Source organism: Strigops habroptila, chromosome 11 (assembly GCF_004027225.2).
Source record: "Strigops habroptila isolate Jane chromosome 11, bStrHab1.2.pri, whole genome shotgun sequence".
In the NCBI taxonomy this organism is placed as follows: Eukaryota; Metazoa; Chordata; class Aves; order Psittaciformes; family Psittacidae; genus Strigops; species Strigops habroptila.
Window position 1 is genome coordinate 20,984,487 of NC_046360.1, and position 14,299 is coordinate 20,998,785.

The window sequence follows — 14,299 nt, forward strand, 5'->3', positions numbered from 1 at the left end:
CCCCTAATACCCTGCATGCTGACTGGATTACTTCATATGCCAGCAATAATAGGATATAAAAATAGGAATTAATACTATGAAGCTGTTACACAAAGAATTATGCAAAGGGTTTTGGTTTGTTGCCCTGCTCTCCTGTTTTTTCTGTTCAGTTGTTGGGTAGTTGTCTTTGCACAGATGGAAAGTGGAACCTATCGCCAGGGTGGTATCTGTGTGGATTTGCCATAGCCGCACTTGAAGGAGAGTCTTAAGATTTCCGTGTGGCAGCTGTCATGCACCTTGCTGCAGTCAGCAGATGTATTACAAGAGGTCTGTTAACCTTTATTGCTTCCTATGGATGGAGCTGGTTACCACTGACCTCTCATAACAGGTATCTGCTAATAGGGGAAAATTGGGGGTTTGAGAGAGTAAAAACCAAAAGAGATCTTGTATTTCCCATGAAACATTCAGCTAGTCTCCCATTTTTAATTTTCTCAGCTGCTACCCATCTTTATGCAACTGGGATCAAGGGACCTGATGATGTACTACATCGACCTGAAGCAAACCAACGATGTGCTGCTCACTTTTGAAGCCCTCAAGGTAAATTACTTTCGTAATGCCTGTGGTCTAAAATGGACCATAAACATCGTAAAAGGATTGAATATATGTCTACTGCTTGCGGCAAAGGCAAATGCTCACCTTCTTTAGGCCTGTGTGCATTCCCTGGGATTGGAATTGGCTTTCACTCAGCTTGAATGCATTGTGGTTTTGTTTTAATAGCTCTCAAGTATTTAAAATAAAGAAAGGAAGGGGAAGGAATAAAAAGATCTTACTTGTGCAGGAAGTACCATTAATTTCTCCTGCCATCTGCCTAAATGGAGAGGATATAAATTCTTTTTTTGGTCAAATGCTTGTGTCCCTGCTGCCCTTACATGGCATTCCTGAGTTGTTCCACTGCCTGTCTTCTCACGGGACATTTGCGAGGGGTAAGAAGCATAAGCGTCTTACTCCCAGAAGCCCCAGCATGACATCTCTGAGCTTAATGTTTGAAATACAATAGTTTTGTGTGATTAGTCTTTAAGGTTACCTCCCCAAGGTACAAAACCACAAAAATCACCTTATTCAAGCGAAACCTGCAGTGCAGCAGCCCAAATAATGTTTTTCTGTGTGTTCTTTCCCTCTGTCATGGTAAGTTCTCTGCCTCTGATCCTCCAAGCATCATCTTTTTCTCCATTTCACTGTCATTTGTCTGAGAATTTATTTCCAAGGAGCAGCGTTCCTACCAAAGTTGTAGGTCATCTCAGCTGGGAGTGGGTGGGATTTACAGTGGCTCTTACTGTTTCTTCTGAAGGTGTTGGTAATACAGAAAAGGAGTGTGTAGTAAACTTCAGTGCAGCTGCAGACTTTGGCTTTAACAATAGCCTTTAAACTTTATTTTATAATATTGTTCTTGCCAGCAGTGTGGCATTTACAAACTATGAATGCAAATTTCAATATTTCTTGGTGGTAATGGTGGGTGAGTATGAAAAGAATAGGAAGACTTAAGGTGGCCAATTGGATAGTTTCTAAGTTGCTCTGTTCTTGGATTTTTTTTGTTTTGCAAGATGTGCAATACAAAGTCATGGTGCCTTTTTTGCTTTTGTCGTTGGGATAAATACTCCATTCTGCAGTTAGATGTAATGGGAGGAGGCAATAAGGTAGACAAAGCACAGAGCGTGTGTTTCTTCTGCCATCTGTTTTTCTGTGGGATGGGGGATGGAATTGATGACAGTTTGAAGGATCCCAGTCTAATCTGCTTTTATCCTTCCTTAGCATTTGGCATCACTGCTGCTGCACAACAAGTTTGCAACGGAGTTTGTTGCTCATGGAGGAGTGCAAAAGTTGCTGGAGATTCCTCGTCCTTCCATGGCAGCAACAGGGGTCTCCATGTGCTTGTATTATTTGTCTTACAATCAAGATGCCATGGAGAGGGTAAGAGGCATGTGCTTACTGTAACAGCAGCGGTTCCTGTCATTTCTCCGTGTTTCTGCCTGTGTTCAAACAGTGAACAAACAACTCCTAAGCTAAAAAATAAATTTATATAGAAGACTTTGGTATGTGCAGGTAGTAGGTAGTATATAAATAACGGTATATTGGAGTGTTTTGTTTCAAGAGTTTGGATTTCAGTGCCTAGGGAGTTAACTGAAGATCTCTGTCTTGTCAGCATTGTCTCAATACTTTCATCGCCCTTTTCATCCTATTATTCTTTCATTCTCTTCAAAAAAAACCCCACCAAAACCAAAAAGCCTCCCCCATTCTCATTTGCCTTTCCTTTCCTGGCTGTTCCAATGGATACCCAAGATTGTTTTTTTTCCCATGCGCAGTCCCAGTGTGGATAGCTTCAGCGTTACACATACCTCAGCCAGATTCCAGGCAGCAGCACAACCTCTGCGGTGGTGCTAGAGCACAGCAGAACACCAGTGCACGTCTGGTCTGAATTGTTCAGAAAATCAAACTAAATGACACTGAGGGTTCTCTGTGACCTGAGCTTATGAATGTCAAACCAGCTGATAATGAAGGTGAAGTTCCTCACTTCATATTTTAACATAGAAAAAAAAGTCTTAAAAGAAATCCTTCTCTCAGTTCAGTTGTGTTCCTCCAGCAAGATCCCTTTAGACAGGCTGATATTGGCAGTCCACCCTTAAGCTTCAGTTTCCCAGGTACTTTAAACATTGATTCTATTTCTTTATTTTTTTGTACTGGCAGCAGCACTTACGTGCTGAGCCAGAGCTATGAACTGATCCAGTTTATTCTGAAATTGCTTCCATGCCAAGAAAAAAGAGGTGAACTTTCAGCTTGAGAGCATTAGTACTGGCATATGGGAACATCGTGCTCTAACATTCAAAGCAACTGCAAAGTTGTAGCCTTAAGCCTTGCAGCTCTGCTCTGCGTTGAGTGATAGCTTTGGATTCCTGGCCTGTCCCTGGCATTGTCTAGGCGGTTGGGGTTTTTTATTTGTTTTTTCATGGTTTTGGTGTTTTTTTAGCTGAAAATTGAAGCAGTTAAACTAGTAACTGTACATTTCTGCTTATACCTTCCTAGTTTTTGGTGATGTCTGAGTGTGTGTTGTGATTTTAAGAGGCTTAACACTCTTAAGCATGTACTAGCTAGACTAGTAGTGGTTGTTTAAGGCTCAATCTGTATGGATTCTTCTGGCATTTGTATGAGCATGTTCAAAAACCTTTTGGTAATTGTGGTTGATCAGGGCTGTCTGTGTCCTGTATTAAATCTCACTTAGGAGGGCAAGAAAGGTGAAATTGGAATAATGTTCCCTCCACTTTTTTTGCCCACTATGTCAGAAGGATGGATCCTGGTGGCATATAACCTGCTTTGGTGTTTCTGTGAGCTTTATCATGAGAAAACACTGTATGCTCCCTTTTCTCCTTCTTTTTTTCCTCCCAATTCCACTTACTGCCTGCATTGTTGTTCAAAAGGAAAACCAAAAGTTGAGGCAGGGTGCTGAGTGAGGATTCCTTCTCTTCAGGCCATGTCATAAAACCATGCAGCTGTTTTGTAGTGACATTGTCTCATCTGCCAGATGTTATCCCTAATACAGATACGAGGTAGAGCAGGCTTCTGTCTCTGGATTTCAGAAGAAGCCAGTTTCAAGGGGCAATCCTTTGTCTTGTAGTTTATGCCAAGCCTCCGGTCTTGAAGTGAAAGCAAGGCTGGACCTGGTAGCAATGTATTCTCTGAGTATGTCCAACACCAGCAGAGAAGAGACAAAAAAATCTGCTCACTTGACATTTGGCAGCTGGTGCCAGCACTTCAGCTCTCTGTGCTGTTCTTCTTGGCGCTGACCTTGGCAGAGGGTTCCAAGTTCCTCATTGTTAGAAGCTAACAAACATATGCAAAAGTGCAGTTCCAACACACGGTCTGCATGTCTCAGGGGCATCATCTGAGAAAAGGAAAAGACTGGCTCAGTTATCTATTGCCACAGAAAGTCAAGCTTTAGGTTTGCATTTGATGATACTTGCAATTCCCCTAGGCTTCCATGCAACCACAGTTTGCTAGATCTGTGTATGATACTGTTACAGTGAGAAGAATTTTTGTTTCTTCAGTGGAAACTTCTTCTCTGCCTCTTGCGAAGCATTCTTTGGGTAGCTTGAAGTGGCATGGAAAGGGGCTCTCTGGAGTTATACTGCACTAAGACTGTAATGGTCAGGGAATGGACCAATTGCTAGTCCTACATTGCCACATCATAGCCTTCATTAGTCTCACAGGGTCTCTCTTTTACTGTTCTGGAAATGGGACTTTTTATTTCATGTCTCAGATGTCGCAGATCAAGCTGGAAGTAACTGATATTTGTCCTCTGTCTGTTTGTCCCTCAAAGAACCCTCATTCTCCTTGAACAATTTTTCTTCAGCAATCTGAAGTCCTTCTCAAGAATGTTGCTTTGTTTTCTAGGTGTGCATGCATCCCCATAATGTGCTTTCAGATGTAGTAAACTACACCTTGTGGCTAATGGAGTGCTCCCATGCCTCGGGCTGCTGCCATGCTACCATGTTCTTCTCCATTTGCTTCTCCTTCCGTGCTGTCCTGGAGCTCTTTGACAGGCATGATGGCCTTCGGCGTCTGGTTAACCTGGTAAGGCTTGTAGTTTTGTGTGGTGAACAGGATTTCATGTCAGGTTTTGCACCCTTTAGAGGGCAGCTGTGGAGAGTTCTGTTCTTTCGCTTGGTTTTGCTTGTTTTTTTCCCTCCTTACTTCGCAAGATATGGAAAAGTGGGGTGAGTTTTCTAAGCAACATACACATGGACCCCTTTTTCTTTATTTTTTTTCTTCATATTATATGATTATTGTCCAGAGATTTGCTACCCTTAGAAGAGCTTTTTGGTACAACTGGGTTAAGCAGAACTTATCCAAACAGTGGTGGCTTAATGTTAGTTCAGAAGTTTCTCACCATTCCACACACACACGCGTTATTGTCATGCACCCTTTTGGATGCAGATAAATCCAGCCTTGTCCCAGGAGAGTGTACAACTGTGTTTGTGTGTTGGTAACCACAGTACCTTATGAGCACAAATTATACTGTCTATGTACAAAAAATGTGCAGTCCTAGCTTAGGTTGTATCTAACTTGGGAATGTCACTGCAGAGTGTGAGCACACTTTGTGTTGTGTGATTTAATGCCTAATAGTATCAGGCACAACACTGCCTCCAGACCTACATTGATGTAACTTCTGGATTTCTTTCTTCATAGATAGGGGGAAATGGTTCCTTTTAGCCTTACTATATGCAGATAGCCTTTTCTGTTCAGACAACTTCTGTCAGCTCTCAGAGAGAGCTTGTATGTCTTGTGTGCAAGGTAAGTTGTTTGGGGTTAGTGCAAGTGCAGCTGAGAATTGTAGGTGCTTTTTTTTCCCCTGAAGAGTAAGCTGATGAAACTTTCTTTTTTTTCCCCCATCCAACCTGTTCCTGAAGATAAGCACGCTTGAGATCTTAAACCTGGAAGACCAAGGAGCCCTCTTGAGTGATGATGAGATCTTTGCCAGTCGCCAGACTGGGAAGCACACCTGCATGGCCTTACGTCGATACTTTGAGGCTCACCTTGCTATCAAACTTGAGCAGGTGAAGCAGTCGCTCCAGCGCACTGAGGGTGGCATTCTGGTCCATCCGCAGCCCCCCTACAAGGTGAGCAGCATGTTGCAAACTGTTAACATGGTGGTTGCATTTTTCAAGTGAATCCAAGCTGCAGGAATACGTGGATGTCGTTGGAAGCCAGTGGAATAACTAGGCAGTGTGCAGCTTACAGAGATAGGGGTCTTTTATTTGTACTTTTTTCCTGCCTTGTGGAATGACACTGCAATAGGAAAGTACAGAAGAGCCTTTGAGGTTCATCTGAACTACGTTTGATTAAGGTTCCTGCTCATCTGCTGTAGTTCCATTTCCATCTCTCAAAAACTTAAATTTAAGGGCAGGTTTATTTTTGATACTTGTGGGGTTTTCTATCTCCTAATCTCTGAAAGGATAAAATCTGTATGTACAGAAAAGTGCATAATGTTGAAAGACTTGGAAATAAGTTTGATTCAATAATGGCAACTGAAATGTCTTTTGTACACCATTGTTTTTAGGAATGATCTGGAAGATTCTTGTCCTGTGGGGTTTTTTCCTGCTTTCTCCCTGCAAAGTGATTTTTTTTTTTTTATTATTTTATTTTTTTTTTAATTTTTCCTCCTTGTTTCTTAAAGCTGAATGTTATGGCTGCTTGTTTTGAAGGGAGCACGTTTACCTGTGGTTTTTGGTTTAATTTATGATTGTTTTTTAGAAGAGCTGAAGTAAGAAAACACAAGGGGTTTTTTGCTTCTGAAAAAATGAGTTATTTTTGGTAACTAAAGAAATGTATATAAGCTGTTGCCCTTTTACATAATTTAAACAAGAATTATTGAAAGGAATGCTTGTTAGGAATTTCCTTTTTTTTCTTTAGTATGTTTTGTAGTCAGAACTTAGAAACTAATTGATGTTTTTTGCAGCCTTTTTAAGGCTTTAGCAGAAATTTATTTTGAATGCTAGTCTAGTAACTACTACATTAATAGCTTAAAAGCTACTAAGTAGAACTTTAGTTTAATCTAACTTCTTAAATTGTCCTAAGCCTTGTAGGACTACAAAGAAACTTAAAGGATATTATTCTTAAGCTTATTATTGTATATTATAGTGACAGTTGCTGTACTCTTTTCTAATTGGGGAATAAAACAGACAGTAAATACTTAATCTGCAAGAGACAGTGCTGGTCTGCTCTTTGTGAATGCCATTTTTGGTTAAATCCCAGCAGTGGGGGACCTGGTAACAGAATATTGTGGTGCAGGTTTGTAACCCTTGTGATCTCTTCTAATGCTTCCAACTTATTTCCGCACAGGCCTGTTCATATACTCATGAGCAGATTGTAGAGATGATGGAGTTCCTGATTGAGTATGGTCCAGCACAGCTCTACTGGGAGCCAGCAGAGGTTTTCCTCAAGTTGTCTTGTGTCCAGCTCATGCTTCAGCTCATTTCAATAGCGTGCAACTGGAAGACATACTATGCAAGGTGAGCTGTTTGCTGTGGTACTGCATTTTAGTGCAGTAAGTTGCAATTCTTCGGCAGGACATTGCATTTTGAGGGTTTTCTACCTTTCTGATAGCATTTAAAACAAGCACATAGTGGTTAGTGCTGTTAGGGCCTGTGCTGTAGCTACACAGTGCTTTTGAAAGTTAACACTGTGGAAAGCAGGACTCAAATTTTGAGGTAGAGAGGGATTTCTGAGATTTCTGAGATTTCTGAAGAGCCAGGATGCCTCAGGCCTTTGATTTCTGTTAAATCAGCATCATAGTAGAGCTTAACCACAGTTCTGTGCCGCTTTCTGTCGCATAATTTGTTTATCTTTTTGTTAGAGAGACACTAGAAAACCTTCAACGTAGAGGATGAAATCAAGACCTCTTAATCCTGGAAAGAGGTGGAATGTCTGTTTGAATGTAGTAAATTAGCTGACTTGAGAGGATGCGGTGTATCACTTTGATTTGTTGGTATTTGAAGTTTACTGAGCAGATACAACTGTATAAAAAAGTTGTGTGAATATGCAACAAGCCAGTATTTGAGATAGGAAAAAGGCTGAAGATTGTTACTGTGCATTGCTCAGGTTCATGTCCTAGGAGATACACAACCAGCTGTTAAACTCAGCATGGTGGTAGGGGGGCTCACCTTATGATGTCCCACTTTTTTAAGTTTCTCCCTGGTCTTGGCTGCAGACAAGCTGTGGGAGCACCACAATATTCTGTTACCTTTCCCCCCACCTCCCTACCCAAAAAAATCTGCAGCATCCTTACAAAACAATGGGAACTGCCACCAGGCTGTAATAGAATACCATTAGGATCCTGTCCTCAGTTCAAAAGGAGGATGGGTGCAAATTTCCAGTCTCTATTTATCCTCATGACCATCTGCTCCCCAGAGTGAACTGAGGTGTCTCTAGAGATTATGTTCTGGTGAGTCACTGTTTGCTGTAACTAATTGTCATCAGCAGTATTCTTGTCACCAGGACTCCCCCCGCCTTACTTCTGCTGCCTGCAGGAGTTCCTTGCCTAATTCAACTTGAAAGCCTTGAAATCTGTTTTGTTTCTGCAGTCCCCTGTCTCCCTTCTCTCAGGTTGCACTCTCCTGGGTAGTTTCTGTTCTCCTGTTTCTTATTCTCTGCAGCTGTTTCCTAATTGCTGTTTGGGTTAACTCCTACCTTCCCATACAGGTTTACAAACCTTCCCCCCTTTTCTTGCATTGTTCTGCTCTCCTGCCTTTTGCTTAACAGCTCTTTTCATCTTCCACATACCTGTGTCTGTCTTAAACTGGTGCCTGTATTGATGCCTTTTTCCTATCACAGTTGCCTGTTCTACTGCTAAACAGCTTTCCTTCAGAAAAGCTTCCTTCCTAGTTGACTGTGACTATATTTTAGATAAGTGTTTCCCAACTATGATGTAGAGTTAGGTTAGATTTAGAAGCTTAATTTAGAATACTTTTGTGGGTAGGTCCTAACATTCCTACTTATATAAATAGAAATTTACAGAGCTTTTAGGAGCCTGTGGTCAGTGTGGGATAAATGTTGACAGATTGCAGGCAATGGTGTGCATGTGAACACTGCCTTCTGTGGAGACCAGCCCTTTAAAAGTGAAACATGCTAAACTCAAAAGGCACCATTAAATACATCAGATGGGACTGATTTACTCCTATTTGTTGGAGTAGAATAGCTTGACTACTATGTTATGTATTGAAACAACTTTCTATGTATACCTCTAAGAAATCTTTTTGTTGTTGTCTTCCAGGAACGACACAGTACGATATGCTTTGGATGTACTAGCCATCCTGACTGTGGTTCCTAAAATCCAGTTGCAGCTGGCAGAACCTGTGGATGTGTTAGATGAAGCTGGATCTACTGTTTCCACTGTGGGTAAGCTGAATATGGTCCTGATGACTTATCAATTGTCTTCTGCTACATGTTTTTTTAGCTGGCTGTTTCTCACCTGCAGTGAGGCAAGGGTTAAAATAATTCATGTATTTAGAGTTATTGTCAAGGATGCAAATAAATGGGAGAGTAGATTGTGGTTAGAATTGTGCCATGATTAGCACTGTGGTTGGATTACAAATTTGAAGGCATGGTCTTTGAGTTGCAGTTGTTTTCAAGAGCTCATTAAATACAGATGGAGGAAAATCTGCTTTTGTAATGGGAGTATTAGGTTCCTGAACATCCCAGAAATTTAGTTCTGTTGGGGATATGGCATCTGAGAATACGGACGGGAGAGGAACACTTATGGTTGTTTAAGTTATGCTTTAACGGCTATTTGCAGGTTCAGTATGCGAATGAATGAGATGTGCTTGGATCAAACCTAGGGCTTATGCGTTAACTGGGGCTTGGCTCAATTTTTTAAGAATAGAAAAAGGCAGAGTATAGATATAGGCAAAAGACAATTTATTTTGCACAAATCCTTTTTCTAGATGAAACACCAGTTCTTTCTTGAGTGAGGGTTTTGATCTGAAATGACTTGAAACGAACAGGAACCTTGTCAGGCCTGACTCCTTTTGGAAGCTGTGATATGGGTGTTGGGTTTTTTTTCCCCCTTTATCACAGGGTCCCCTTCTTTCCTTTCTGTTTCCACTTCATTAGTGTTTATACAAGAGAGTTGCCTTCTGCAGTAAGAATCAGTAAGTGCCTGTGCATCTTTCTCTGTGCCGGGTATCCCAGGCTTTGAGTTCCTGCGCCGTGCCTGATCACCTTCTCTGAAAGATTGTTTGACCACTTACTGATGATGAAGTGGAGGAGAATCAATGTAGCAAAACGTTTTGCCAGAGAGGTAGAATATGTCTTACACTTGTTAGCAGAATGTCAGGAATTCCTAGAATGAAAACAGAATTACTTCTTTTCCACAAATTTGTTGAAGACTCCCTTACTTTTCTGATGAACTGTGTAAGATACATTAAGAATACTAAAGAAACTATTTATTTCCCTCACTAGGTATTAGTATCATCCTTGGAGTTGCTGAGGGTGAATTTTTCATCCATGATGCTGAGATTCAGAAATCAGCCCTTCAGATCATCATCAACTGTGTGTGCGGCCCAGATAATCGGATCTCCAGTATTGGCAAATTCATCTCTGGAACTCCTCGGCGAAAGCTTCCTCAGGCCCCCAAGAGCAGTGAGCACACGTTAGCCAAGATGTGGAATGTGGTACAGTCCAACAATGGCATCAAAGTGCTGCTGTCATTGCTGTCTATAAAGATGCCGATCACAGATGCAGATCAGATCCGAGCGTTAGCCTGCAAGGCCTTGGTGGGGCTCTCGCGTAGCAGCACTGTCCGGCAGATCATCAGCAAACTGCCCCTCTTCAGCAGCTGTCAGATTCAGCAGCTGATGAAAGAGCCGGTGCTCCAGGACAAGCGCAGTGAGCACGTCAAGTTCTGCAAATACGCTGCGGAGCTGATAGAGCGTGTCTCGGGGAAGCCGTTGCTGATTGGCACAGATGTGTCTCTGGCTCGGTTGCAGAAAGCAGATGTGGTGGCCCAGTCAAGGATCACGTTTCCGGAGAAGGAGCTGCTGCTCCTGATTCGGAACCATCTCATCTCCAAGGGCCTAGGAGAAACTGCATCTATCCTTACTAAAGAGGCTGATCTACCTATGACTGCAGCATCTCATTCATCTGCCTTCACCCCTGTTGCGGCTGCTGCCTCTCCTGTGACCCTGCCTCGCACTCCTCGTATAGCTAATGGCATCTCAGCCCGTTTGAGTAGCCACACGTCTGTAGGTTCCACTGCCACCTCTGTCCACGCTCAGGCAAGGCCGTCTGCATCCCAAGGTCCACTTGCTCTTCCAGGCCCTTCTTATGCCAGCAACTCTCCTCTGATTGGCAGGATTAGTTTTGTCAGGGAGAGGCCATCTCCCTGCAACGGCAGAAAAATCAGAGTGTTGCGACAAAAATCGGACCATGGCGCCTATAGCCAGAGCCCAGCTATCAAAAAGCAGTTGGACAGACACCTTCCTTCCCCACCCACCCTGGACAGTATAATCACAGAGTACCTTAGGGAGCAGCACGCCCGCTGCAAGAACCCTGTTGCCACCTGTCCCCCTTTCTCTCTCTTTACTCCCCACCAGTGTCCTGAGCCAAAACAGAGGCGCCAAGCGCCAACTAACTTTACCTCACGGCTGACCCGCAGGGCAGCCTTTCCGAAGTACGGAGGGGTGGATGGTGGCTGCTTTGATAGACACCTTATATTTAGCAGGTAAGGAAGAAAAATGTTTCTTGATCCCTCTCAGGATGTATACTGTGACAAAAAGCCTTACCTGGATTCAGGCTGTGCAGCCCGACAGAGGAGTATCCTTGGAGAGAAAAGTGTTTCAATTCAACAGTGACAAGTGGGAGAGCCTTGAAAAGCTTTTGTAGAAGTTGTTCTGTTTCTCTTGTACTGACCTTTAGTGCATAAAGCACACTTGATTTTCAGTATCATGTTAATTCAGTAGCAACATTGACTAATGAAGCTTAAAGCTTTTTGTTTTTGTTTGGAAGGTAAGTATGTAACACCAGTTTTACACGAGAGTGTAGCATAGCCTTGAGGTTGGTTGGCTGACAGATGCAGGACAGCAGAGTCCATGTTTTGCTCTTGCAGCTGAATCCGCAGCATCACAGTTGCTAACCTTTTTCTGTGGCCTTTCTTTCCTGAGGTTATATTAGAAGATGATGTAAAGTTTATAAAAGTAAAGATGACACATAGATGAAAGCATCTTCACAGTGAAACCAGTATGACCTTGGGAAATTATGATGATGGGAGGTTATTTGGCTGATGTGCTGTGCCTTTTTGTGTTGAGTGTTTCAGAACTGTTAGAAAATACTTTGCTGGCTGGCTGTACTTATCCAGGTGACAGTGTTACAGGTTTTCCATCAATCCAAATTTGAAAACGGACTCCAAATGCTTCAACTTAATGATGTGCTTTAACAGAAGTACTTAACAGTGCAAAACAAACCCTGAAATGATGCAAGCCTGGTTGTAACATACTCACTTGAGCACTAGTCTTACAACTGACACTAAGCTTGTCCTAGAGGAAAACTGTAACTTGTACCTACATGACATTTAGGGGCTGGATTTAATATCATCACACAGCATTTAGTTTTGCTTTTCTTCTCTCTTTTGGCTGACCCTTGTATTTCTACCTTCTCCAGGTTCCGGCCGATTTCTGTGTTCAGGGAAGCAAATGAGGATGAGAGTGGCTTTACCTGTTGCGCATTTTCTGCAAGGGAACGATTCTTAATGCTGGGTACTTGCACGGGGCAGTTGAAACTCTATAACGTGTTCGGTGGGCAGGAAGAGGCCAGTTACAACTGCCATAACTCTGCCATCACGCACCTTGAGCCATCCAGGGTGAGTAATCAAAGACCTATTCTGAGTTTTAGAAGTTCTCACAGCCTAAACCCTGGTGTGTTGTGAGCCCATCTGGATGTGTAAATCTAAAATGCACTGCTGGGTGGGCTGCAGTGCCCGCCATTAAAGTACTTGTAATAGTTACATACTCACATACTCCCTGTCTGTAAGTTCTACAATTAATATTTGTTTTGTTTCCCGTGATAATAAAGAAGATGCATAGTGGCTGTGTGCCTTCATAAGTAATAAATATATATGACTGGAAGTGGAGAAATGCTTAAACTGACTATGTATTTACAATAAATGTGAGATAAGATCGGAGTTTATATAACCTCCCTTTGTTGGAGAAATAAATCTTTTGGGGGATGATTCTAGGAAGAAATAAAAGGAATTACAAGTAGAATGAACTCCACTCACAGGGCAGCAAAATACAGGCATGGGTTATCCTGATTTTATCTTTTAAAATCGTAGATGGTTCCCATTGTTGTCTGTAACATTTTCCTTTGTCTGCCAAGGGCTCTTTCTATTATACATAGTATTAGATACCTAGCCTTTATCCTCATAGGAATAGTTTAATAAGCACAAAATCTGCTACAGTTCTAAAGTTCATCTTGTAAGTGTAAGTTAAAGTGTACAGGCAAAATGATAACCTCTCTTTTCCTCGGTGTTCTTTTCCCTTCCTCCCCCTCCACTCCCATCTGGAAATACAGGATGGATCTTTATTGCTGACATCTGCTACGTGGAGCCAACCTCTGTCTGCGTTGTGGGGAATGAAGTCTGTCTTTGATATGAAGTAGGTATACTCTGAGCCAACTGCGGGGTATGTTGCAGTTAAAAGAACCATTCAATATAGGCAGAAACTCTTAAGAACAAATTCTGGAAGAACAGTGCAGCACAGCTTTCACAAAGGCTCTTATGAAAAAATAAAATGTTCTCCCTTTCCTCTGTTTAGTATCTTCCCTATTTCATTTGGTACAGGCAGCTTTGCTGAATTCTCACTGCCTAAAGTCCTGTTTAACTCAAGATAGATCGGTGAAATCACTGTTGTCTCTGAAGGCAAAAACGTATATATTTGTATTTTTATTCTCATGTTTGTAAATTATCTTGACAATATTTCTGTAGCCAGTTACAGAGTTTTCCTAGCATGGTGATAGGCATGGTGAAATTTTCAGACCTGGATACAAGCTGTTTCAGCCCTGAATAAAGCTATTTAAATGTGATTTCGGTATTAACGTTTGTTCCTTCCCATTAAAAAAAAAATGTGTGAAAGGCTCTTCACCTAAAGTTTACCTTAGTTGTAAGCAACAGTTTTGGTGTGACCTGTTTTAGGTCAGCTAGAGGGCATTCTTCAGATAAAAAGTTTAATGTGCCTCAGGCTTGCATGTGTGTTTGAACATTCATGGTGCTGTTCATTGCTCAGTCCTCTAAATAGTATTATGCTCATGGCAGATCCTGTTGATGACAAGTCTGAATTTGATGCTTGTGTTTTCACTGCTGTGCTGTAAAGGCTGTGTTTGTAATAGATATTTTCCTGCAAAAGCCTTTTCTCTACCTTCTTAGTTTTCTACGTTGTTGAAATCTCTGCTGGAGGTGTTGGGGTAGTGCTTGGTTCACACAGGCAGTTTGAATCTTCAGTTCCTTTACTTCTTTACTGACTCTGTCTACAGGCATTCCTTCCCTGATGACCACTATGTGGAATTCAGCAAGCACTCTCAGGATAGGGTCATTGGCACAAAAGGAGACATTGCCCATGTAAGTACCAGCAAAGGTCATGGTTGTGAAGCTGGGACAAGAATATAATTCTTCAGAGAACATTTATACAGATCTGGGTCCTATGATGTTCTGTGCAACTGATGAACTAAGAGGCTTTAGAAGAAAGCTTAGAAAGAGTCAAGTAACTTCTCCCTGTGTCTAAGG

General features: G+C 42.0%; 1 protein-coding gene across 5 annotated transcripts in view; it reads left to right on the plus strand.

Moving 5' to 3' along the window:
- DCAF1 (DDB1 and CUL4 associated factor 1) overlaps positions 1-14,299 on the plus strand; it is a 53,196-nt gene that overhangs the window by 16,520 nt on the left and 22,377 nt on the right. For all 5 annotated transcript variants that reach the window (XR_003993836.1, XM_030502030.1, XM_030502028.1 and 2 more), the window contains exons 8-17: positions 475-576; positions 1,789-1,947; positions 4,423-4,602; positions 5,439-5,648; positions 6,871-7,040; positions 8,801-8,925; positions 9,988-11,248; positions 12,184-12,382; positions 13,093-13,175; positions 14,050-14,134. Coding sequence is in view for 4 of the 5 variants with exons in the window: in XM_030502030.1 (XP_030357890.1) it covers positions 475-576; positions 1,789-1,947; positions 4,423-4,602; positions 5,439-5,648; positions 6,871-7,040; positions 8,801-8,925; positions 9,988-11,248; positions 12,184-12,382; positions 13,093-13,175; positions 14,050-14,134 (2,574 nt within the window). In the remaining variant the exon portion in view is untranslated. The remainder of the gene's footprint in view (positions 1-474; positions 577-1,788; positions 1,948-4,422; positions 4,603-5,438; positions 5,649-6,870; positions 7,041-8,800; positions 8,926-9,987; positions 11,249-12,183; positions 12,383-13,092; positions 13,176-14,049; positions 14,135-14,299) is intronic.